Below are 26931 nucleotides of genomic sequence, written 5' to 3'. Positions count from 1 at the left end.
ATAATTTTGTCAGGTGTTCTTTTTCTTATAATTACTGCCCCTTTGTATTAACAATCAAGTACAGCAGCTGGAATTCTTAAAGGAGTATTATTACAGCCTAGGCGATGTCATATTTACCTTGGTTTTCACTTTTTAAAAACGTTTATAGAGCTTTAGTTTTAATCTTTCCTGAAAATTTTATTTTCCATTGATTTGGCAATTTGGTTAAATTTGTAAGAATCAAAATTCAAAAACAAAAACAAAATGCAGGCTCTTTCAAATGCATGTTTTTCTATTTACATTAATTTTCAAACTTGAATAATGAATTATGAAATGTGTTTCTGCAGATATTGCATGCTAGCCGAGATAATCTACTCTGTATGAATATCACACAGAATCTCATGGTGGAGCTTTTCTAACCCAGAGATCCTCTTTTCACCTCGATTCCTTATCCACTTGAGACCATATTGCTTCATCTGCTACTAAGAGCCACAATCTTCCTTTCTTGCATGTTTCTTGCAACCAAAGACACTTCCATCATTCGCCTCACTTCCCTCCAACAGAATCCCTTAATCTTACGTGCCACCAAGTTCTAACTACCACAAACTTTTGCCACACCTCTTCCAATCGCTTCCCCAATTCCCTTCTACCAGAGGGTGCCTCCCCTACTAACGTCTCCCTCATTACAGATAGCCCTAATAGTTTCTATTAGCACGAAAGGTGTCACTTTATTTCTTTCATTAATCCTTCCTTCTTTTTTTTTTACTAGCGATGCTCGTTCTATGTGGAAGACTTGCTCACCTTTCACAAGTGCGACACTCGCACATTTCGTTGTTTTCTCCAAAGAAGCTGTCGCCATAAAAGCAGGTGATTTCCTCTTCTGGTCGTATGTCCCTGAGAACCTTGACAGAGGCAGTGTTTCTTTCTGTTGAAACAAACTTTAGGCAGAGGTGGGAAACAAAACCTCCATTAGCGGCTTTTATGTGCAAGGTAATTGCTCCTACACCATCACTTCAGTATCATACTTTCCTCTGACCCCATTGCTTCTTTTAGCCTGTGCATTCATTGAATAAATAGCCTTACCTTACAGTTCGGCCTGCAGTCTTCAAAGTCCAACACACCAAGAAAGCAGGAGAAAAACAAAAAGACAGGAAAATAAAACATTATCACAGCTTCTATAAACATTTGTAATGAAACTAGGAGACAGGAAGAGAGAGGGACTGAGAGATAGTGCGAGAAAATAAAGAAAGAGGTGAAGAGAGAAAATGAAATAGAAAGGAAGACAGAACATAGAGGGTATATACATCGATCAGCTACACCAGTTGTCTTTATGCCTCTGACCATTGTGAACCACCATTGACTAATGACTGTAAGCCAGAGACTACGGCCTAAGTAATTTGTTCAATTTCAGCCTCAAAACAATGCACAAAGCTTCAGAAATAAATATACATCAAACAAGTACATACATTTTAAAATATATTTTTGTTTTATTCACAAACAAAAATCAAAATTAGAGTTTTTCAAAACGTGGTTTAATTTCTAGAAGACAAAAGCTAGACTCCAGCAAATCACTGTCTTTTTTGCTCTTAAATGCGGTTTTGTTTTTGCTAGTGCATACCAGTGCTACAATTGAGGCCACAAATCATCCATACTACTGGTTGTTGCACTTCTCCAAAGAATCATCATAAGTAAATATATATATATATATATACACATACATATATACACATACACACACACACACACGTGTGTGTGTTTAAGTGTGTGTGTACATATTTTTTTTCTAAACAGTTGAGGCACTGAGCTTAAGAACTGATGAGCTACACAACATACACACTGTTCTGATTAGGACATGCCGAAGAATGCCTTCGGGTTCTGCATACAATTCAAAACAAATGATTTCAAGGTTATGAAACTAAAAAGTGAGGGGAAAAAAAGAATTCTGGCATATTTATTCTTTTAACAGATTCAGTACGTTCTTATCCAGTTTGAATGTTCTTATCCATCGACAGCTGTGACTGTATCAAATTAAATTTCATTTTATGCAGGCCTTAAAAAGACTTTTAGAATATTATCAAGGACATGGAATTGCTCTAAACCGTAAGGGGAGGGGAATATCAATGTATGATAACTGCAAATGCCGGGCTACTGCTATAATAAAGGTACAAACCTTTTTTTAGCTTCATCATTACAAATTTCATAGATTCATATGCTGTAAACAGATTTTGGAACTAGAGATGACTGGGAGGATGATACGCGCCTGGGTCAATCTAAACATGCTAATAAGCCCATGTGTGGAATGGAATTTTACATCCCTACTTCCATTTAGCCTTTAGTGATTACATTCTGCAACTTACTTTCAAACCATCACATCTGTGAGGCCTAGAGTGTGTGACACTGCCATGTCAATGAGTTGGCATGTGAATGCTGACATGTATAACCAGAGTGGGACTTTACAGCAGCTGAAAGGAACAGCAGTAACAAGGCTGGCAGGGTCCAGTTCCCTGTACTCATTTGCAGTACTTTGCATTAACCTTGTCAGTAGGCTCAACCTTGCTTCTACTTTTTTGTGGTCAGTTATGGTTTATCAAGAAGGCCTCAGTCTGGCATTCCTGCAACTTTAATTTTGAATTTGAGCCTGACTCCACATTCATCTTCTTATCTTCTTGTTCTGCTGCAATGGTCTCCAGCCACTTTCTCTGCATCACAGCAGTAGAAGGTAAGGTCAAACATATAACTCTTTCTGGGCAAATGTTTAGTGAAGTTGCAGGGAGATGGCAAGCTGATGAGGGGCAAAACACTGTACACATTACCTAAAGTCTGGTGCCTCCCTACTCTCTGATTGCTTACTTTTGACTCAACTTGTCCTGGTTTTCTTAATTCAAGCTTGAATAGAAACTTGTGTGCATAATCAGTTAATTGCCACTTGCTACATCAATCTATCAAATAGGAGAATGGATTTATTCTCAAGAGGCAAATGCAGAACTGCTACTCTGCTCTTGATAGACAAAGACACTTTACAAGGCAGGTATGTTGCCTTTTTCTATATGACAACTGCCCTTAGACTAACAAAATTGATCAAGGGAACTGATACCAGGAGATGACTGTAAAAATATTGTTAGATGCAGATCGTATAATTTTTACCATTAAACAAACAACCACACTGATACCTTCTCTGATCTCACGGATACTCATATTCCTCCTTTGGAATAGGAGTCAGATGCTTCCATTATAAAGGGGTATTGTCAGGGAGTCTGTGGACGATTACAAATTTAGATGGGTGAAACGTAATTTAAAATGCATAGGGGTATTACTTAATACAGGACAGAAAAATAAGGCACTACATAACTTCTATCCTCTAATGAAAAAATTGCCAATGAATTCACGCGATGGACCTCCTTACAGTTATCACAAATATCACTCTTGTGTACACATCATAAAAATTGTAGTAGCCTCTAGGTATAACTACCTCATGCAAACACTCTAACTATCAAACCAGAGATATTTTACTAAACATTACTGTGCAAATCAACAACTTCATCCGGATAGGCAAGACCACCCAACATTAACCATTCAAACTTCAAAGCGTGACAGAGGTTGGTGGCCTTCGACTACCCTTTATGCATATCTACCACCAGGCCCATCATGTATCACACTAACATAGTACATGTCAATGCACTCAAACCTCTGATGTGGAACTGCATTGAAAGGCATTATCTAAATAGCTCACTGAACCTACATGCCTGTATTGTAAGAGGAACACCAATAGTGCTGCACAGTCCCCACAATCATAGCAATGTTGACCACATGGATGGTTTTCCATAGGCACTTGAGAGTATATACAGATAAACAGTGAAGCATCCATATGGAACAATAATGGGAACAATGGGTGTCACATGGTATAAATATACTAAATAATTTAATACAGGGAAACACAGACATCCAGGGAAAAACAGTGGCAGGAATACCACCTACCACCATTCTTAATATTGAAATATAAATAACACGGACACTGTATAGATAGTAAAATTGGTGGAGGACCCAGGTTCCTTGAGAAATCCCCTAATCTCTCTTACATCAATCTGTGGGGCCTGTAGAAAGGAATGGTGACCAGAGATAGTAGACTGCAAGAGAAAGCTTTATTCAACGGTCAAAGGAGGACTGGACCTCTCAAAAGCAAATACACAAGAAGGGATTGAGAGAGGCCTGCTTGAAATTAAAATCCTCTATCAATGGTATTCGTCTCCATAAAATTATATGGAGTGAAAATTACCACGATTGATCACTGCTGGAGGTGAAGGTCCTCTCAAGTGTGACCTTGTAGATATTCTATTGTTATTTCCCTGTCTGCAGACGTACTGGAGTCTAGAGTTTTCTGCAAAAGACTCACAAATTGTGAAAAAACAACAATTTGCTTTGGCGTTATTTCAGGAAATTTCACCAACGCTATTGGCACTAATACGTTATATCGCTATGTTCTTTCTATTTCCTGGTTAGACTATTTAGCTACTTTCAAATCATAGTTATTGACACTTGTTTGCAACAAGAAAACAGGTGCACATATTTTGAATCAATGGGTTATGCACAGTGTCTATAATAAGGTGCTTAATGTTTATCGAAATCACATTACAAAGGCGTATTTTAACTGATATATGCCATCTAAAAATGTTAATAAAAACAATATTAACATTATAAAGGAAAATGTCAATGTGACATAACAGTGGGATGAGACTAGAAATTAACTTATAAGTAAAAAGAAAATTATCCGAATATGGAAGCTTGGTATTTCTGGATACCAACTATTAAGGATTCTGTAAACTGAGCCAAAGCTGGAGTGGTATATGTTGGCTAATAACTTCTAAAGCTTCATAAAAGAACAAATAAATAACTGCTGTGTCTCCCCACATTTATGCACTACACAAAAGCCAAACCCACTGCCTTGTCAATGCTCATTTTTTATATTACTATTGCAATCTGACATTACATCCAAATTACTCTATCAAATGTTTTCAATGTACTAAACAACACGGAGGTTTAAAGTGCTAGTATCACCAGTCATGACCATACTCTGGCACCTACATATCTGGGGAAAAGATAGGGTGTATCTAGTAACTCGCCTTTTGCTCCCTCCAATAACCTACATCTTCAGCGGGGTGTAAGCAAATACATGTACTGATTAGGGGCAGGCAACCAAATATTTTGACTGCAAACACTGCAAGGAGACAGCAGTATCTTGCCTCCCCAAACTCAGCCTTGCATGTCTAGTAACTCTTCAACAATCTACCACAAATGGCAACTCTGTCAGGTCGGACTTCCTCACACTGCAAATGATTTCTAGCTTATTCTCTTTCTTGCTCTTCCCTTTCCTCTCTTGATCCCTTCTTAGGTTTCCTTTTTATTGCTTTGCTGTCTATCAACCGGGATTGCATATTCCCTTGAGCCCTTACATACTGAACCATAATCTGTCACGCAAAAGGGTGTTGACATTTGACTTGACCACCACGCCTTATAAGGGTGTGAGGCCCATTAACAAGGACCTTGTACCCAAGCTTAATGAGGGTAAATTCCTCCTCCACAACCCTAACCCGAACGGAAGTCAACCATAACAACCACTTCCATGGATAGAAAATGATGTATATGTGTCTTTTCTATAGTCTGCATGAAGCCTAAAGAATTTATTTTCTATTGGTCCGGCACTGCTCTGCATCTTGCACCAATAAAAAATAATACCTCATGATTGCTACATATGAAGAGTGCCTCCCCAAGATGGTCTTTGTTGGATATCAACAACCGTTTGTCAGTATTAGAGTACCATCTTGGATAAGTCGTGCTTATCTGATAAACACCTTCTTGGGCACTGACCTTTCACCTTGGAAAAACTTTTTGCATTAAGAGGACTATAAGGATCCTTACTGCCAAAGTCATCCCAATAATGCTAGGTAAGGTAGGCTTTACTCTAGTCAGGGTAAGGGAGTCACACACCGGTTAACCCTTGCCCGCCCTCTTGGTAGCTTGGTTCAAGCAGTCAGGCTTCTCGCAGAAGCAATATGTAAAGTCTTTGTAAACACACAGTAACAGTGGGAAAAAAAAAAAAAGCCCTCAACACCAGCTTAGAAAAATAGCCAATATTTTTATGACTTGAAGACCAAAATGACAAAATAAAACAACAAACAAAAGTACAGATATCACTTTTCAAGGTTAAAAGAGTCTTAATCCTGAAGAATCAATGGCTGTATCCTTATAACACACAGTACCTTGGATGCGTCAAAAACAAAGACGATGCAGGCTGCAAAGGAGGGAATGCGTCGGAAAAGCAGGCGACGCATCGATTCTTTTCCCGTCAGGTTAGTGATGCGTTGATTCTTTTCCTCGAAGGAATGGCCATGCAGGGAATCATTACTGAGCTGCGGTGTCGATGAAGAAAATGACGCCCAGGGGTGATGCATGGAAAAAAAAAAATAATAATAATCAATCCGCGCTGAACCATGAGAAGCATCAAATCTGCAGCCACGAGACATGTGCTACTTTGATTTTTCAGCTGCGATACAGGGACTGCATCATTTTTTCTGCTGCAATGGCCCGGTGCGTGGATTTTTCTTCAGGTCACCAGCTTCCACTTCCAAGGGTCCAGGGACTGGATTTGGCACCACCTGGCAAGTCAGGACTCTTAGCAGAAGAGCCCAGGCAGTGGCAGGTGACGTCTTTGATGTCCCTGAGACTTCTTAACAGGAGGCAAGCTCAGTTCAAGACCTTGGAGAACCTTGAAAAGTAGGATGTAGCAAGCAGTCCAGTCCATTCATTTCCAGGGTAGAAGCAGCAGGCCAGCAAAGCAACAGGCAGAGTAGAAGTTCCTTCTACAGCATCCAGCTCTTCTTCTTGGCAGAATGTTCTCAGTCTAGAAGTGTTCTTAAGTTGTGGTCTCGGAGGCCGAATACTTACACTAATTTTTGCCTTTGAAGTAGGAAGACAAAGGAAAGTCTTTGCACAAGACCCTGCCTTTCCTGCCCTGGCCACAGACACACTCCAGCGGAGTTGGAGACTGCTTTGAGTAAGGACAGGCACAGTCCTTTTCAGGTGCAATTGTCAGCTTCTCCCTCCACTCTAGCCCAAGAAGACCTATTAGGATATGCATGGCACACCTCAGCACCCTTTGTGTAACCGTCTAGAGTGAATTCACAAACAGCCCAACTGTCATCCTGACCCAGACCTGTATTGCACAGCCAGGGAGAGGCACAGAATGGTCAAGTAAGAGAATGCCCACTTCCTAAAAACCAACATCACCAAAAGATGTGTATTTAAATTGTGAGGTCAGACGTCAAATCTCTATCTGCTCCCAATGGAAGATTGCACAAAAGATATTTCAAGGCAATCCCATGGTAACCTATGAGAGAGATGAGCCTTGCAGTATTTATTTAGCACTATTTCACTATCAGGACATGTAAAACACACCAGTACATGCCCTACCTTTTACATACACTGCAACCTGCCCACGGGACTGCATTGGGCGTACCTTTGGGGTGACTTACACGTAGTAAAAGGGAAGGTTTGGGCCTGGCAAGTGAGTACACTTGCCAGGTCGTCTGTCAGTTCCAAACTGCTCAGGCAGACACTGCAGTGGCAGGTTTGAGACATGTTTACAGTTTTCATGTGGGTGGCACAATCAGTGCTGCAGGCCCACCAGTAGCATTTGATTTACAGGCGATGGAGACCTCTGGTATACTTTACAAGGGACCGATTAGTAAATCAAGTATGGTAATCATGGATAAACAAATTTCCAACCCAATTTAGACAGAAAGCACTTGCACTTTAGCACTGGTCATCAGTGGTAAAGAGCCCAGAGTCATAAAAGCCAGCAAAAAAATCAATTCAGCACAGGATCAAAACAGGAGGTCAGAATCCAAAATGATAGCGGAAACCACAACAAGAGCTGAAAGTGAGGAGAACTACCCAACCTCCTGGGGGTTCTCATCACTAAGGCAGAAGAGCCTGGACAGACCATCAGCATTGGTCTATTCTGTGCCAGGACATTATTCCACTGTAAAGTACATTCCCTGGAAGGAGGTGGCCCACCTCAACAGTTTTGGATTTTCACTCTTCATCTGCATCAGCCATCTGAGGGGCATGTGGTCTGTCAGAACCTAGAAAGGAGTCCCAAACAAGTAGGGTCTTAGCTTCTTTAGTGCCCAGACCACAGCAATAGCATTCACTTTCAATCGCGCTCAACCTCTGCTCCCGGGGAAGTAACCTCCTACTGATGAAAGCTTCAGGTTGATCTAGGCCCTCTTCGTGAGAGCACGGATCCCACACAATGCTCTGAAACCTCTCTCTGCACAACAAACTCTTTGGAAAAGTCAGGAGCCTTCGGCACATGACCTCCTTCAGGGTGTCAAAAGCAGTCTGGCACGCCTCTTTCCAGATCATCTGAGGAGGCTGCTTCCTGGATGTCAGCTCTGTCAAGGGGGTAACAATGGTGCCATACCCCTTGACGAATCTCCTGTAGTACCCGGTGAGACATAAAAAGGCTCTCACCTCTGTCTGTGTCTTGGGGGATACCCAAGCCAGAACAGTGTCAATGCTGGATTTTGGGGGCACCACCTGGCTGCTCCCTACCTGGTGTCCTAAGTACACTACAGACCCCTGCCCTATTTGGCACTTACTGGTCTCGATAGTAAGGCCTGCACTTTGCAGAGCAACATTTCCTGAAGGTGGTACAAGTGGTCCTCCCAGCTAGAGCTGAAGACAACAATGTCGTCCAAGTAGGTGGCACTGAAGTCCTCCAACCCAGACAGGACCTGGTCGACCAGCATCAGGAAGGTGCCATAGGCGTTATTAAACCCAAAGGGCATCACACAGAACTGGTAATGCCCCTCTGGTGTCGAGAAAGCCGACCTCTCTTCGGCCCCCCCTCAGTTAAGGCAATCTGCCAGTACCCATACGTCGGATCAAACATTGTGAGAAACTTGGCAAGTCCCAACTCAATGATCTCATCAGCTCGGGGGATTTATAAAAAACAAAGGCGACATGGACCGTAAAGGAGGTGATGCGTAGGAAAAGCAAGCAATGTGTTGAATCTTTTCCCACCAGACGGGTGATGCGTCGATTTTATTCCTTGCAGGAAAGGTGATGTGTGGAATCCTTACTGTGGTGCAGCGTTAATGAAGAAAATTACACCCGGGGTGATGTGTGGAAAATCCAGACGCATGGCAAAGATCAATCTGCGCTGAGGCAGGAGAAGTGTCAAATCCGCAGCCATGAGACTGGTGCTTAGCCGATTTTTCCACCGCGAGACAGGCGCTGCGTTGATTTTTCCGCTGCAACGTCCCAGAGCGTGGATTTGTTTTACAGGTCACCAGCTTCCACTTCCAAGGGCCCAGGGACTGGACTTGGCAAGTGAGGAGTCTCAGCAGAAGAGCCCAGGCACTAGCAGGTGGAGTCTTTGTTGTCCCTGAGACTTCTCAACAGGGGGCAAGCTCAGTTCAAGACCTTGGAAAGCAGGATATAGAAAGCAGAGTCAAGTCCATTCACTCCCAGGGCAGAAGCCAATTCACTCCCAGGACAGAAGCAGCAGGCCAGCATAGCAAAGCAACAGGCAGAGTGGCAGTTCCTCCTACAGCATCCAGCTCTTCTCCCTGGCAGAATGTCCTCAATCAGAAGTGTTCTGAAGTTGTGGTCTCAGAGACCCAATACTTTTACTCAATTTTGCTTGAAGTAGGCAAACTTCAAAGGAAAGTTTCTGTAGTCCAAAAGACCCTGCCTTTCCTGCCCTGGCCCCAGACACACTCCAGGTGGTTGGAGACTGCTTTGTGTAAGGACAGGTACAGTCTTATTCAGGTGCAAATGTCAGTTACTCCCTTCTCCCTAGCCCAGGAAGACCCATCAGGATTTTGCAGAGAACACCTCAGCTCCCTTTGTGTGACCTTCTAGAGTGAAATCACAAACAGCCCAACAGTCATCCTGACACCGACGTTTATTCCACAGCCAAGCAGAGGTACAGAATGGTTAAGCAAGAAAATGACCACTTTCCAAAAGTAGCATTTTAAAAGCCACCTTCACCAAAAGATGTATATTTAAATTGTAAGTTCAGAGACCCCAAACTCCACATCTCGAATCTGCTCCCAATGGGAAATTATACTTAAAAGATATTTCGAGGCAAGCCCCATGATAACCTATGTGAGAGAGAGGCCTTGCAGCATTTATTTAGCAGTATTTCACTATCAGGACATGTAAAACACACCAATGCATGTCCTACCTTTTAAGTATACTGCACCCTGTCGATGGGGCTGTACTGGTACTACCTTAGGGGTGACTTGCATGAAGTAAAAGGGAAGGTTTGGGCCTGGCAAGTAGGTACACTTGCCAGGTCGAAGTGGCCGTTCCAAACTGCCTTCGCAGACACTGGAATGGCAGGTCTGAGACATGTTTACAGGGCTACTCATGTGGGTGACACAATCAGAGCAGCAGGCACATTAGTAGCATTTGATATACAGGTCCTGGACAACTCTGGTGCACTTTACTTACTATGTACTTACTAGTAAATCAAATATGCCAATCATGGATAAACCAATTACCAATCCAATTTAGACGGAGAGATGCTGGACTTTAGCACTGGTCAGCAGTAGTAAAGTGCCCAGAGTCCTAAAGCCAGCAAAAACAAAATTCAGCGTGGTCGGAAGCCATAAAGATAGGGGAAACCACACCATGAGCTGACAGGTCTAAAAGTAACATTAAACTTAGTGACCTTTAAAAAGGATATTTACATAGAAATAAATATTTCCATAAATATAGGTTTTATACATTGTCGACCTCAAGGATATGCTCTGCCATTTGGCAGACAAAGGGGATCTGAAATGTAATCAGTAGGGTGAATGTTTAAGTTTCAAATACACTGCAAAAACAAAGAAGGTATATACCCAACATGTAATCAGCCCACCAAACTGCAAGCACATTCATTAAAAAGCGCCCAATGAATTATCACATGAAATCAATTCTGCCTTCCCCCTGATGGATTTTAGTGATACTCCAAGAAGACTAAGTATGCTAAATGTATTTTGTCTTGAAATTTTACAGTTTAAGATCAATCATAAATCAATTAATTGGAACTGGCTGTAATCTACGTCAATGCACAAAAGACTATAGCACTGTTTCGCAAACTGTGGGTCGCAAGACGATTTTTGGTGGGTGTGAAAGTCTAAGTAATAAATTAAGATGTATTTAAAATTCTGTATTTATCATGTCACATTTGAGGCGCTTCAAAGAGAGGTCAAATGTCAGGCTAAGTCTTCTGACAAATTGCTGCTTATGCTTATTAACATGGGGACTGATGTTTTCAAACTCCTATCATTTTGCAGTCAGAGAAAGAAAAGTAAAGTCAACTATGTGACAATCTTGCTAGGGTACATAGAATGTGAAAGGAAAGGTCATAAGATTACATTTTTTGCAACACACAACATGTAAATTCCTATAAATGAACTGTATACATTAAGCAGTAATCCAAGAAAAACATGAAGTACATTTATTGTACTTCTAAAGTGTGATGGAAGCAAAAATGTTCACAAGAGCAAAACAAAGCAAACCACTACCTGGTGGTGCACAAATAATTACCATTTGCTGAAACTCTATTTACACAAGTTATCGTTTGAATGCAGTATAGTTTTCTCAAACAAATGGAGAGTGTGTGTGTAAGCAAATTTAGTGCCCATTTCAATTGAAAATGTGCTGTCTATAAACGACAGAGTGCTGCCACACAGTGCTTTAATTGCATTTATTTTAATAAATTTTTTTTTGTTTTTTTAAAACACCTGCCTCATGTCAATTAAAGCACAGTGGGTGGCGAAAGTTTGTCCTTCAAAAACGTGGGCTGAGGTACTAAAATGTTTGGGAAGTACTAGACTAGAATATCAGAAATTTATATCTAACAATCCTATGTTTTTCAAACTTTTTGACTAGTACATGATGTGATTTCAACTGAAAGTGCACTGGGTTCCTGCTAACCAGGTCCCTAATGCCAGAGATCGTTCCCAAAACTGCACCGTTGTTTCCCCAATTGTCAAATCCTTTAGCACATTCTGCAAGGTCCTAGTAAATGGTACCTATGGTACCTAGGGTTCTAAAGAGGGTCCCTAAGGGATGCAGTACGAGTTGTGCCAACCTAAGGGACCCCTCACCAAGCACATGGCAATGTGCCATTGCAGGCTGCGTGTCGTGGTGCAGACAATATTGAAAACACGACACAGCCCTGAATGCCATGTCCCCTAACAGTGCATGCAATATATGTAAGTCACCCCTCTAGCAGGCCTCACAGCCGTAAGTCAGGGTGCATTATATTACATGTGTGGGCATACCTACATGAGCCCGCTATTAGTGTCAATTCTCAGACATAGTAAGTGAACAGGGAAGCCATTTTAAATGCATGTGCTGGGCACTGGTCAATACAAGTTCCCCAGGTACATGATGGCTTCACTGAAGATAGGAATGTTTGGTATCAAAAATCTCGTATTGGTAAACTGCATGGCTTCACTTAAGATAGGAATGTTTGGTATCAAACATCTTGTATTGGTGAACCCACACTGATGCCAGTTCTGGATTTACCAATACATGCACCCAGCGGGAACTTTAGAGGTGCCCTCTGAAATCCCACCAGTTTCTGGTGTGCTCACAAGCTGGTTTCTGCCAGCTTGCCACCAGAGACACTGTTCTGCCTTCCCTATGGTGAGAGCCTTCTGCCACCAAGTGGCCCAGAACAAAAGCCTGTCTGGGAGGAGGATGTATTACCCACTTCCCACAGGATGAACTGCTGATCAGCCTTCCTAAGGAGGCAAGCCTCAAAGGGCTGCCGCCATAGAAATGCAAGTATGGATTCCCGCACAGGAACGGAAGCCATCCCCCTGTCCAGAACCCATCTGGCACCAGGAAAGGCAGAAAAATTAGTTAGTCAGGTGGCCGTGCCAAGGTGGACACGATTTTTCAGAGATAGCCATCTTTGAAATTGCATACCTAGGAATTCTGGACCAGGGCTAGGTCTACTGCCACAGGAAGTGGTCATAAAGGGGGCGTAGTGACCCCAAAGGTCAGCAGCCCATTGCCTACTAACCTACACACCCTTAACGCCCTTAGTGTAATTATTTAAGGGAGTCCTTGACACCAGAGAAGCAGATCCTGACGATCTAAGAAGACCAAGGACACTGAAGAGCTGCAAAAGCAGAAGGGAAGAAAAGAAGCACCTGACCTGGTACTAAACCCGCCAGCCTGTCTGCATCCCTCATTGAAATCTGCACAAATGTCGACTCGTCCTGCAGCTGTGACTTCAGAAACCCAGGAGGACTGCCTGCCCTCAAAGAAGAATCAAGAACTCCCACGAACAGCAGATCTGTTCTCCAGCAAACTCCAGAAAAAGGGACTCTGAAGCCTCAGGAATCACCAAAACCCGACACCCGAGTCACCACTGCACCTGTCGTCTTCAACCAGAGTTGAAGTGGACCACAGGTACCAACAAGGTACTCCAGAGTCTGAGTCCCTTTTGGTTTCACCCCTCCTGGACTCCCCGACGACACCTGCAGGCCCTGCTTGCTGCCCGCTTTTACCGCAACCACTCCGGTCAAAAATACCTGACAGTTAGCACACCTCTGCACCCATTGCCCCCGAGGACTGAAGAAGAGGAGCAAAGGTGCCTACATGTGCCCAATTATCATGAGGTCTGAGCCTCGCTGTTGGTTCAGCCTCACTAGCCTCCTGGTCCGAGCCTGCAGCATCTTTTGCAGTGACTGATCTCCACAGGAACCCAACCCTGTTTTACCCTCTGCTCCAGGTCGCCACCGTGCAGCTGATGGTGTACTGTGGGTGCTGCCTTGGACCTTGCCCACTACTCACCTTAACCTCAGGAGATTGGTCCTTTAAGTCGCTTTACTCTACCTGTTTGCTGTTTTACTCCCATAGGATAACATTGCAGAACTCAGAAATTGCAGTGTCCACTTTTTAAAGTGAAAAGAATTCCTATTTAAAAACGTATTTACCTAAACTATTGTTCTCTGATGCCTACACATATATAAAGATACTTGCTATTTTTTTTATAAATTGCCGTGGATCTCGTTCTTGAGTCATGTGTTTTATTTTTTAACTATTGTGTGTATTTGTAGATGTCTTGCACTCCTCTGTGTTAAGTCCAAGGCTGCTCGACCACACTACCCCTAAAGACAGCACTTTGGTATTGTATCACAAGCCTTGTCCACTCACTGAGGAATCCCTGGACTCTTTACACGGTATTCACATACCACATAAAGGTAAAAATAAGTTATTCTTTTAGCCAATGTTGTAACTTCAGTGCCTGCCTCAGCCCCAAAGTTGGGCTAGCAGATGTTTAGCTAAGAGCAGGGCTACGGCTGTAACTTTACGGTTGGTATACAGCAGCAAATCCCCAAGCAAGGTGCATAAATCCGGCTGCCTCCACCCCCCAGTGCTTACATCTCTATTTGGATCTTAGTCCCCCACTTTTGCAGTGCCAGTGGGGAATAGCACACTTTGTTGATATATCTAAGGTGTATTAATCAGTCTACTGCTAGGTAGGAGTTTGCCCGTCTGAGTGCTGTAATACTCACACATTTAGTCAGTGAGAAGAAATGCCAAATCTGCATACAAGCCTGCTCTGGCCAGACTTTCTCATTCAGACAGTGCCTTCTGGATATCTTGGTATAGTGTGGTGATAGGTTTTCCAAGGCGTTTCAATTGTGATCATCAAGCGGTTTGAATGGTTTGATCGGGTTCCTGGGGGATGTCCGGTGTAATTTGTCTGTACGTTAGTTGTAGTCTGTGATGCAGAAATTTGTCCAATGTGGTTAGATCAGTGCATGCCTGGAGGCTATCTATAGTGAAGAAGGCATTATTAACTTGAAGATGTCCCCACTGTATTAAGGTTAAGCTTTTGCAGCTAAGATTGTGTTTTTTTGTTCAGAGGACATAAGGAACAGTGGGTTTACCTGTATGGGAATACTGAGCGTACATATTAGTTTAAGTTGTGCTTTTTGTGTGTGTTTATACCAGACCATTATTCTGCAATTTTCAGAGACTATGGAGGTAAGTGTGTACCATATTGCAGCACCCACAGAGACAGAATCTGCCACATCTCAACTTTTGGGGGTGGAACCAATAACATAAAGACTTCCTGTGCTAAGAGGTCATATAGATCCCTACTGGTACAACAAAACCACCCGGGTGATATGGTAAAGTAATTATTTCTCTGGGAATTCAGGGACTCTTGCCTGCTCAAATTAGTTTAATGAGTTGGGACGCAAGTTTGCCAAATTTGATGTGGATGTGTCAAATGAAGCCATATTTATAGGCAAATGAACACTTTTTAACCCACTTTTTTTTTTTTTTTTTAAATGTTGCCACCTTGACAAATTTAAAAACACCATAACTAATCTCAATATTGTATGCATGTCAAATTTTGTAGAAATTCGTCAAACAGCTCTACAGTTATAAGCAAATCAAAAATACACCTTCACAGCTGTCAACCTGCACCTAAAATGTAACCTTTTCCTGGCCAAAATAGAACATTTTTTAAACTACTAAAAGATCTACATCAAACTAAATAAATGTACATCTTTGAACACAGTTCAACATAGATCCCAAGTTAGGTATAATTCAGCCCAACCGTTTTAATAGTAATCGAGAGGCAAAGAATCATAATGAATGTAAAACAGGAAAGGTCACTTTTGGAAGCCCCAACACCATCTCATTCTTTTAGCACTTGCTCCCCAGATCTCAACAAACTTGCCATGAGGAACCCAACTTAAATGTCCTTTTTTGGGGTTGGAAAATGTCATGTAGATTCGAACAGCACCAAAGTTATTAGGAAAACGATAAAACGCCTTTTCAAATGAAACTCTGACCAAGCAATAACTAAATGTGCACTTTCGCCACTTGTGCAATTTAAATATATACACTTACACACAATTACTTATTAAGATAATCCTGTTGGCCTAATTACATACTTACTTGACTATGTAGTGCAACTGGTATAATGGCATACGATAGAGAAGGGGGCTAAAGGCTGATATATGAGACTCTTTAAATTATGGTGCACTGGTAACAACACAGAGGGTATGTGGTGCTTCCAGCACTGTGTGTGGTAGCAGGGTTATACAGTGGAAAGTAAAATGCTCAGCAGGTTGGGTAAATTAATAAAGGAAAGGGGTTTAGTGCTGGTTATGGTGAGGAATGGAAAAGAGCAGGGATTTGGTCCAAGCCTCTTCCAAGCTCAAATAGGAAAGACAACATCAGAAGATACGTTTAACTTCTCTGCCCTCCCCCTGGGTGCCTTGATAAAAGGATTTAAGTAGGGTCATGGCATCGAAAGGAGGAGCAAACAACAAAAGATGGAACAAGCAAAAAGTATCCGGGCGGACTGGGTAGATTTAAAGAGCAGGATCAAGTATGGTAGAGAGGACATGCTCAACCTCTCTGGTTTCCTTCAGGATGGGGAAATACCCAATGACCTAAGGGTTCAACAAAAACATTTATGACATCAAGCATATAAAGCAGCACTCACCTTGATTAAGGACAGATTTCTGAGCGTTTACTAGGAATTCGAAAAATCAATACACTTGGCACTCCTCAGAGAATATTTGTATTCAAAATGTGCATTTGTGCCTTGATTCTTAGATGAAACTATGAGAGGAGATCACCGAGGACAAAGGCAGCCCTCTGCTCTTCTTAAAACGGGTTTTCAGATAAGCAGGGTTCTTTGGGTAGTTAAAAATTCCTATTTTCTTTAAGTTCACCCAATTTTTCATCTGCACCAATGGGACCTGGGTCAATTTACATGCAGGGGAGGTAGGGAGACTTTGAAAAGAAGAGCACAAAAAAAAAAAAAAAAAAAAAGAGCCCAGCAGGTGGCAACTTACCATGGTTAATGAAGGCAGCGGGGCCCAACCATAGTTGAGCACATTTCTTGCGTGTGGAGTACATGATGCTGAAGTCATTGTCACCAAATCGCAGTAAGCGCTCATCAGCCTTGGTCAGCTCAGCGATACATCCCACCAGCATCTCAATTTTATCGTTCTTCTCCCTACAGAGAATGAGAGCATAACAATAAAACAGAGAGAGGGCTAAGGATTTAAATATTGCTTCTATGTTTTAATATTTATTTACATTTACTGCCACCTTTGAAATGTGAATCTGCCCACGCTTGTCCAGAGCCTATATGGCACCTGGGCAGGTGGGAAAATTAGCTAGTCAGGTCGGCATGCTACCCTTGCTAGTGCCATCCCTAAGGTGGGCTACTGTGAGGTGGACATGGTTATGCTCACTTCCCACAAGAAGTGGTCATTTAAGGGGCATAGTGACCCCAAGGGTCAATAGCCCATTGGCTACCACCCTACACACCCCTAAATTCATTATTTAGGGGGGGCCCTGGCACCAGAGAAGCAATTCCTGGTGACATAAGAAGACCTAGGATAACGAAGAGCTGCGACAACAGAAAAGGAGAAAAGAAGCAGCTGACCTGGTAACAACCGCTCTGGCCTGCTTGCATCTCTCAATGAAATCTACACCAAACTAGACACGTCCTTCAGATGAGAATCCAAAAACCCGTGAGGACTGACTGCCTTCAATAAAGGCTCAAGACCTCCCGTTAACAGCAGATCTGTTCTCCAAAAACCTGCAAAGAAGGGCCTCTAAAGCCGCTGGAACTGTCAAAAGCCAACACCTGCAGTCACCTCTGCAGCCGCTCTCTCCAATGCAAGGTAACGTGGACCATCCTTGTGAACAAGTTTCCCCAGCTCCCCAGAGTCGGAGTCCATTGTGGTTTCACCCCTCCTGTACTCCCCAACCTCGGCATGCAGGCCCCCTCTCCTGCAGCTTCTTTGGTGAAAGAAACCTGATGCATCAAATAACCACTGCATCGGTCACCTCTATCCTGAGTTGAAGTGGGCCCCTGGTGTCAACAAAGTCCCGCAGTTTTTCTGAGCGTGAGTCCACTGTGGTTTCATCCCTCTTGATCTCCCAGACAACACTTGAAGCTTCAGACTATAGGACCCGTCAATCGCAAGTGCTCCCGGACATAGAGACTGTAGGAAGTTGGCTCTGTATGCACTATTTCAAAGTAAGGAATAGTATGCACAGAGTCCAAGGGTTCCCCTTAGAGGTAAGATAGTGGCAAAAAGAGATAATACTAATGCTCTATTTTGTGGTAGTGTGGTCGAGCAGTAGGCTTATCAAAGGAGTAGTGTTAAGCATTTGTTGTACATACACACAGGCAATAAATGAGGAACACACACTCAGAGACAATTCCAGGCCAATAGGTTTTTGTATAGAAAAATATATTTTCTTAGTTTATTTTAAGAACCACAGGTTCAAATTCTACATGTAATACTTTGCATGAAAGGTATTGCAGGTAAGTACTTTAGGAACTTTGAATAATCACAATAGCATATATACTTTTCAAATAAAACACATATAGCTATTTTAAAACTAGACAGTGCAATTTTCAACAGTTCCTGGGGGAGGTAAGTATTTGTTAGTTTTTGTAGGTAAGTAAAACCACCTACTGGGTTCAAGTTTGGGTCCAAGGTAGCCCACCGTTGGGGGGTTCAGAGCCACTCCAAAGTTACCACACCAGCAGCTCAGGGCCGGTCAGGTGCAGAGTTCAAAGTGGTGCCCAAAACACATAGGCTTCAATGGAGAAGGGGGTGCCCCGGTTCCAGTCTGCCAGCAGGTAAGGACCCGCGTCTTCGGAGGGCAGACCAGGGGGGTTTTGTAGGGCACCGGGGGGGGACACAAGTTACCACAGAAAGTACACCCTCAACAGCACGGGGGCGGCTGGGTGCAGTGTGCAAACACACGTCGGGTTTGTAATAGGAATCAATGGGAGACCAAGGGGTCTCTTCAGCGATGCAGGCAGGCAAGGGGGGGGCTCCTCGGGGTAGCCACCACCTGGGCAAGGGAGAGTGCCTCCTGGGGGTCACTCCTGCACTGGAGTTCCGGTCCTTCAGGTCCTGGGGGCTGCGGGTGCAGGGTCTTTTCCAGGTGTCGGGATCTGAGAGTCAGGCAGTCGCGGTCAGGGGGAGCCTCGGGATTCCCTCTGCAGGCGTCGCTGTGGGGGCTCAGGGGGGACAACTTTGGTTACTCACAGTCTCGGAGTCGCCGGAGGGTCCTCCATGAAGTGTTGTTTCTCCACCAGTCGAGTCGGGTTGCAAGTCTCACGCTTCTGGCGGGAAACGCTGTTGCCTTTAAGTTGCTCCTTTGGAAACAAAGTTGCAGTCTTGGGTGAACAGGGCCGCTGTTCTCTGGAGTTTCTTGGTCCTTTTAGAGCAGGGCAGTCCTCTGAGGATTCAGAGGTCGCTGGTCCTGGGGAAAGCGTCGCTGGAGCAGTTTTCTTCCGAAGGGGGGAGACAGGCCGGTAGAGCTGGGGCCAAGGCAGTTGGTGTCTCCGTCTTCTCTGCAGGGTTTTTCAGCTCAGCAGTCGTCTTCTTCTTAGGTTGCAGTAATCTGAGTTCCTAGGTTCAGGGGGAGCCCTTAAATACTACGTTTAAGGGCGTGTTTAGGTCTGGGGGTTAGTAGCCAATGGCTACTAGCCCTGAGGGTGGGTACACCCTCTTTGTGCCTCCTCCCAAAGGGGGGGGGGGGGCACATTCCTATCCCTATTGGGGGAATCCTCCATCTGCAAGATGGAGGATTTCTAAAAGTTGGAGTCACCTCATGTAAAGAAATGGCTCCCTGTTGCAGTTACCCCCCACTTTTTGCCTGATACTGATGCTGACTTGACTAAGAAGAGTGCTGGGACCCTGCTAACCAGGCCCCAGCACCAGTGTTCCTTCACCTAAAATGTACCATTGTATCCACAATTGGCACACCCTGGCATTCAGATAAGTCCCTTGTAACTGGTACTTCTAGTACCAAGGGCCCTGATGCCAAGGAAGGTCTCTAAGGGCTGCAGCATGTCTTATGCCACCCTAGAGACCCCTCACTCAGCACAGACACACTGCTTACAAGCCTGTGTGTGCTAGTGAGAACAAAATGAGTAAGTCGACATGGCACTCCCCTCAGGGTGCCATGCCAGCCTCTCACTGCCTATGCAGTATAGGTAAGACACCCCTCTAGCAGGCCTTACAGCCCTAAGGCAGGGTGCACTATACCATAGGTGAGGGTACCAGTGCATGAGCATGGTACCCCTACAGTGTCTAAACAAAACCTTAGACATTGTAAGTGCAGGGTAGCCATAAGAGTATATGGTCTGGGAGTCTGTCAAACACGAACTCCACAGCACCATAATGGCTACACTGAAAACTGGGAAGTTTGGTATCAAACTTCTCAGCACAATAAATGCACACTGATGCCAGTGTACATTTTATTGTAAAATACACCACAGAGGGCACCTTAGAGGTGCCCCCTGAAACTTAACCGACTATCTGTGTAGGCTGACTAGTTTTAGCAGCCTGCCACAAACCGAGACATGTTGCTGGCCCCATGGGGAGAGTGCCTTTGTCACTCTGAGGCCAGTAACAAAGCCTGCACTGGGTGGAGATGCTAACACCTCTCCCAGGCAGGAATTGTCACACCTGGCGGTGAGCCTCAAAGGCTCACCTCCTTTGTGCCAACCCAGCAGGACACTCCAGCTAGTGGAGTTGCCCGCCCCCTCCGGCCCGGCCCCCACTTTTGGCGGCAAGGCCGGAGAAAATAATGAGAATAACAAGGAGGAGTCACTGGCCAGTCAGGACAGCCCCTAAGGTGTCCTGAGCTGAGGTGACTCTAACTTTTAGAAATCCTCCATCTTGCAGATGGAGGATTCCCCCAATAGGGTTAGGATTGTGACCCCCTCCCCTTGGGAGGAGGCACAAAGAGGGTGTACCCACCCTCAGGGCTAGTAGCCATTGGCTACTAACCCCCCAGACCTAAACACGCCCTTAAATTTAGTATTTAAGGGCTACCCTGAACCCTAGAAAATTAGATTCCTGCAACTACAAGAAGAAGGACTGCCTAGCTGAAAACCCCTGCAGCGGAAGACCAGAAGACGACAACTGCCTTGGCTCCAGAAACTCACCGGCCTGTCTCCTGCCTTCCAAAGATCCTGCTCCAGCGACGCCTTCCAAAGGGACCAGCGACCTCGACATCCTCTGAGGACTGCCCCTGCTTCGAAAAGACAAGAAACTCCCGAGGACAGCGGACCTGCTCCAAGAAAAGCTGCAACTTTGTTTCCAGCAGCTTTAAAGAACCCTGCAAGCTCCCCGCAAGAAGCGTGAGACTTGCCACACTGCACCCGGCGACCCCGACTCGGCTGGTGGCGATCCAACACCTCAGGAGGGACCCCAGGACTACTCTGATACTGTGAGTACCAAAACCTGTCCCCCCTGAGCCCCCACAGCGCCGCCTGCAGAGGGAATCCCGAGGCTTCCCCTGACCGCGACTCTTTGAACCTAAAGTCCCGACGCCTGGGAGAGACCCTGCACCCGCAGCCCCCAGGACCTGAAGGACCGGACTTTCACTGGAGGAGTGACCCCCAGGAGTCCCTCTCCCTCGCCCAAGTGGAGGTTTCCCCGAGGAATCCCCCCCTTGCCTGCCTGCAGCGCTGAAGAGATCCCTAGATCTCCCATTGACTTCCATTACAAACCCGACGCTTGTTTCTACACTGCACCCGGCCGCCCCCGCGCTGCTGAGGGTGAAATTTCTGTGTCAACTTGTGTCCCCCCCGGTGCCCTACAAAACCCCTCTGGTCTGCCCTCCGAAGACGCGGGTACTTACCTGCAAGCAGATCGGAACCGGGGCACCCCCTTCTCTCCATTCTAGCCTATGTGTTTTGGGCACCACTTTGAACTCTGCACCTGACCGGCCCTGAGCTGCTGGTGTGGTGACTTTGGGGTTGCTCTGAACCCCCAACGGTGGGCTACCTTGGACCAAGAACTGAACCCTGTAAGTGTCCTACTTACCTGGTAAAACTAACAAAAACTTACCTCCCCCAGGAACTGTGAAAATTGCACTAAGTGTCCACTTTTGAAACAGCTATTTGTGAATAACTTGAAAAGTATACATGCAATTTTGATGATTTGAAGTTCCTAAAGTACTTACCTGCAATACCTTTCGAATGAGATATTACATGTAGAATTTGAACCTGTGGTTCTTAAAATAAACTAAGAAAAGATATTTTTCTATATAAAAACCTATTGGCTGGATTTGTCTCTGAGTGTGTGTACCTCATTTATTGTCTATGTGTATGTACAACAAATGCTTAACACTACTCCTTGGATAAGCCTACTGCTCGACCACACTACCACAAAATAGAGCATTAGTATTATCTATTTTTACCACTATTTTACCTCTAAGGGGAACCCTTGGACTCTGTGCATGCTATTCCTTACTTTGAAATAGCACATACAGAGCCAACTTCCTACATTGGTGGATCAGCGGTGGGGTACAAGACTTTGCATTTGCTGGACTACTCAGCCAATACCTGATCACACGACAAATTCCAAAATTGTCATTAGAAATTGATTTTTGCAATTTGAAAAGTTTTCTAAATTCTTAAAAGACCTGCTAGGGCCTTGTGTTAGATCCTGTTTAGCATTTCTTTTAGAGTTTAAAAGTTTGTTAAAAGTTTGAATTAGATTCTAGAACCAGTTGTAGATTCTTAAAAAGTATTCCAACTTTTAGAAGCAAAATGTCTAGCACAGATGTGACTGTGGTGGAACTCGACACCACACCTTACCTCCATCTTAAGATGAGGGAGCTAAGGTCACTCTGTAAAATAAAGAAAATAACAATGGGCCCCAAACCTACCAAAATACAGCTCCAGGAGCTTTTGGCAGAGTTTGAAAAGGCCAACCCCTCTGAGGGTGGCAACTCAGAGGAAGAGGATAGTGACTTGGAGGGAAATTCCCCCCTACCAGTCCTATCTAGGGAGAACAGGGTCCCTCAAACCCTGACTCCAAAAATAATAGTCAGAGATGCTGGTTCCCTCACAGGAGAGACCAACACCTCTGAAATCACTGAGGATAACTCCAGTGAAGATGACCCCCTGTTAGCCAGGATGGTCAAAAGATTGGCTTTGGAAAAGCAGCTCCTAGCCATAGAAAGGGAAAGAAAAGAGATGGGCCTAGGTCCCATCGATGGTGGCAGCAACTTAAATAGGGTCAGAGATTCTCCTGACATCCTAAAAATCCCCAAAGGGATTGTAACAAAATATGAAGATGGTGATGACATCACCAAATGGTTCACAGCTTTTGAGAGGGCTTGTGTAACCAGAAAAGTAAACAGATCTCACTGGGGTGCTCTCCTTTGGGAAATGTTCACTGGAAAGTGTAGGGATAGACTCCTCACACTCTCTGGAAAAGATGCAGAATCTTATGACCTCATGAAGGGTACCCTGATTGAGGGCTTTGGATTCTCCACTGAGGAGTATAGAATTAGATTCAGGGGGGCTCAAAAATCCTCGAGTCAGACCTGGGTTGATTTTGTAGACTACTCAGTAAAAACACTAGATGGTTGGTTAACTGGAAATGAAGTGTGTGACTATGTTGGGCTTTATAATTTGTTTATGAAAGAACACATTTTAAGTAACTGCTTCAATGAAAAGTTGCATCAGTATCTGGTAGACCTAGGTCCAATTTCTCCCCAAGAATTGGGAAAGAAGGCAGACCACTGGGTCAAGACTAGGGTAACCAAAACTTCCACTGGGGGTGACCAAAAGAAAGGGGTTACAAAAACTCCCCAGGAGAAAGTGGGTGACACTAGACACAAAGAAAAAGAGTCCTCTGTAGGCCCCCAAAAACCAGAACAGGTGGGTGGGCCCCAAGACACAACCCAAAACAAAGGTGGGTACCAGGGTAAGAACTGGGATGCCACTAAGGCATGGTGCCACAACTGTAAACAGTCTGGGCACCACACCAAGGACACTTCTTGTCCCAAAAACAAACCCCAGAACAAAATTCCAGGGGTAACCAGTGTAGCCATGGGAGATGACTCCTCAGATGAGGAGGTCTTCATAGCCTTCAACTGGAAACAGGGCCCAACAGGTGAGTTGGAGATTCCAGAGGGAAGTAGACACTTCCACCACCTACTGGTGAATGGAATCCCAACCACTGCCCTGAGAGACACTTGTGCCAGTCACACTATTGTGCATGACAGGCTGGTGCTCTCAAACCAGTACATCCCAGGTGAGACTGCCAGGGTAAGAGTTAGCCTAGACAGGGTCACTAAGAGGCCTGTGGCTTTAGTGCCCATAGAAGTGGGTGGCACTCTTAGCTGGAGAAGGGTAGTAGTCAGTACAGACCTCCCCCTTGATTGTCTCCTTGGAAATGACTACCCAGAGGTTAGTCAGAGCCCAAGAGAGAAACTGGTCCCGTGCCAGTCCTCTCCCAAGGATTCTGGAAGTCCTGCCTCTGCCGTAAATGCAAGCAGGCCCCAGAAGAAGAAGAAAAGAAAACAGAGTAGGAAGGGTGGACAACCTTTAGCCAAGGTTACAGCAAGCCAAGGAGATTTTGCTCCAGTAGGGGAGAACTCCAAAAATGGCCCTGATAAAGTCCAACCTGACCCACAAGAAGTCCTGGCTAGTCAGGCAACTGTTAAACCTGAGTGGGTGGCTCCTCAGCTAACAGAAGAAAGAGTGGAAGAAGGGTGTTTACTACAAGATGTGGTAACCCCCCACTCTAATACAGCAGACAGGCAACCTGAACCCAAAGAAGCCTGTAACTTAGCCCCTTCCCTTTTAGGTGAAGAGCTAAAGGTGTGGTTCTGGGCACTGACAGCTGTCAGTGGCCTCTGCTGGGTGTTAGCCTTTATGGCTGCACTATCCTTAGCATGGTGGTCTGACCCCATGCCAAATAGCAAGTTAGGCCCCCTGACCCTATTGGTCATGGTGGGGTTACTCCAGCTCTGGGTAACCTCTCTGGGTAAGCTAGGGGTAACCCTGGCCAAGATAAGGTTAGCAGAGGTGGATACCTCTAAGACCAAAATAGAAAGAATGGGTGGAGACATTGAAGAGGCAGACAAGAGGCAATTCAGACTAGGTCCTATCACTGTGGAAGTAGGTCAGTTCCCCAAAGGGAATGACCTGAACAGAAGGATGTAAGGCAGAGTAGGCCCTGCAACTAACCAGCCTATTTCTCCTACTCTTCCTCGCCTGACAGACTAGGAAGACTCTCCCAGCTTGGGCTGAGTCTCCTGGCCTGTGGGCTGGGGGGGGCTTGTGTAAAGAAATGGCTCCCTGTTGCAGTTACCCCCCACTTTTTGCCTGATACTGATGCTGACTTGACTAAGAAGAGTGCTGGGACCCTGCTAACCAGGCCCCAGCACCAGTGTTCCTTCACCTAAAATGTACCATTGTATCCACAATTGGCACACCCTGGCATTCAGATAAGTCCCTTGTAACTGGTACTTCTAGTACCAAGGGCCCTGATGCCAAGGAAGGTCTCTAAGGGCTGCAGCATGTCTTATGCCACCCTAGAGACCCCTCACTCAGCACAGACACACTGCTTACAAGCCTGTGTGTGCTAGTGAGAACAAAATGAGTAAGTCGACATGGCACTCCCCTCAGGGTGCCATGCCAGCCTCTCACTGCCTATGCAGTATAGGTAAGACACCCCTCTAGCAGGCCTTACAGCCCTAAGGCAGGGTGCACTATACCATAGGTGAGGGTACCAGTGCATGAGCATGGTACCCCTACAGTGTCTAAACAAAACCTTAGACATTGTAAGTGCAGGGTAGCCATAAGAGTATATGGTCTGGGAGTCTGTCAAACACGAACTCCACAGCACCATAATGGCTACACTGAAAACTGGGAAGTTTGGTATCAAACTTCTCAGCACAATAAATGCACACTGATGCCAGTGTACATTTTATTGTAAAATACACCACAGAGGGCACCTTAGAGGTGCCCCCTGAAACTTAACCGACTATCTGTGTAGGCTGACTAGTTTTAGCAGCCTGCCACAAACCGAGACATGTTGCTGGCCCCATGGGGAGAGTGCCTTTGTCACTCTGAGGCCAGTAACAAAGCCTGCACTGGGTGGAGATGCTAACACCTCTCCCAGGCAGGAATTGTCACACCTGGCGGTGAGCCTCAAAGGCTCACCTCCTTTGTGCCAACCCAGCAGGACACTCCAGCTAGTGGAGTTGCCCGCCCCCTCCGGCCCGGCCCCCACTTTTGGCGGCAAGGCCGGAGAAAATAATGAGAATAACAAGGAGGAGTCACTGGCCAGTCAGGACAGCCCCTAAGGTGTCCTGAGCTGACTCTAACTTTTAGAAATCCTCCATCTTGCAGATGGAGGATTCCCCCAATAGGGTTAGGATTGTGACCCCCTCCCCTTGGGAGGAGGCACAAAGAGGGTGTACCCACCCTCAGGGCTAGTAGCCATTGGCTACTAACCCCCCAGACCTAAACACGCCCTTAAATTTAGTATTTAAGGGCTACCCTGAACCCTAGAAAATTAGATTCCTGCAACTACAAGAAGAAGGACTGCCTAGCTGAAAACCCCTGCAGCGGAAGACCAGAAGACGACAACTGCCTTGGCTCCAGAAACTCACCGGCCTGTCTCCTGCCTTCCAAAGATCCTGCTCCAGCGACGCCTTCCAAAGGGACCAGCGACCTCGACATCCTCTGAGGACTGCCCCTGCTTCGAAAAGACAAGAAACTCCCGAGGACAGCGGACCTGCTCCAAGAAAAGCTGCAACTTTGTTTCCAGCAGCTTTAAAGAACCCTGCAAGCTCCCCGCAAGAAGCGTGAGACTTGCCACACTGCACCCGGCGACCCCGACTCGGCTGGTGGCGATCCAACACCTCAGGAGGGACCCCAGGACTACTCTGATACTGTGAGTACCAAAACCTGTCCCCCCTGAGCCCCCACAGCGCCGCCTGCAGAGGGAATCCCGAGGCTTCCCCTGACCGCGACTCTTTGAACCTAAAGTCCCGACGCCTGGGAGAGACCCTGCACCCGCAGCCCCCAGGACCTGAAGGACCGGACTTTCACTG

General features: G+C 45.2%; 1 protein-coding gene across 4 annotated transcripts in view; it reads right to left on the bottom strand.

The window, feature by feature from the left end:
- KMT5C (lysine methyltransferase 5C) overlaps positions 1 to 26931 on the bottom strand; it is a 163237-nt gene that overhangs the window by 117393 nt on the left and 18913 nt on the right. For all 4 annotated transcript variants that reach the window (XM_069200771.1, XM_069200772.1, XM_069200768.1 and 1 more), the window contains 3 exons: positions 16878 to 17041; positions 1063 to 1082; positions 781 to 917 (listed from right to left, as the gene is read on the bottom strand). In XM_069200771.1, coding sequence (XP_069056872.1) covers positions 781 to 917; positions 1063 to 1082; positions 16878 to 17041 — 321 coding nt within the window. The remainder of the gene's footprint in view (positions 1 to 780; positions 918 to 1062; positions 1083 to 16877; positions 17042 to 26931) is intronic.

Source organism: Pleurodeles waltl, chromosome 7, assembly GCF_031143425.1.
Source record: "Pleurodeles waltl isolate 20211129_DDA chromosome 7, aPleWal1.hap1.20221129, whole genome shotgun sequence".
Taxonomy (NCBI): Eukaryota; Metazoa; Chordata; class Amphibia; order Caudata; family Salamandridae; genus Pleurodeles; species Pleurodeles waltl.
The sequence above is the reverse complement of the archived record's forward strand: the minus strand, read 5'-3'. Positions and strand labels throughout refer to the sequence as shown.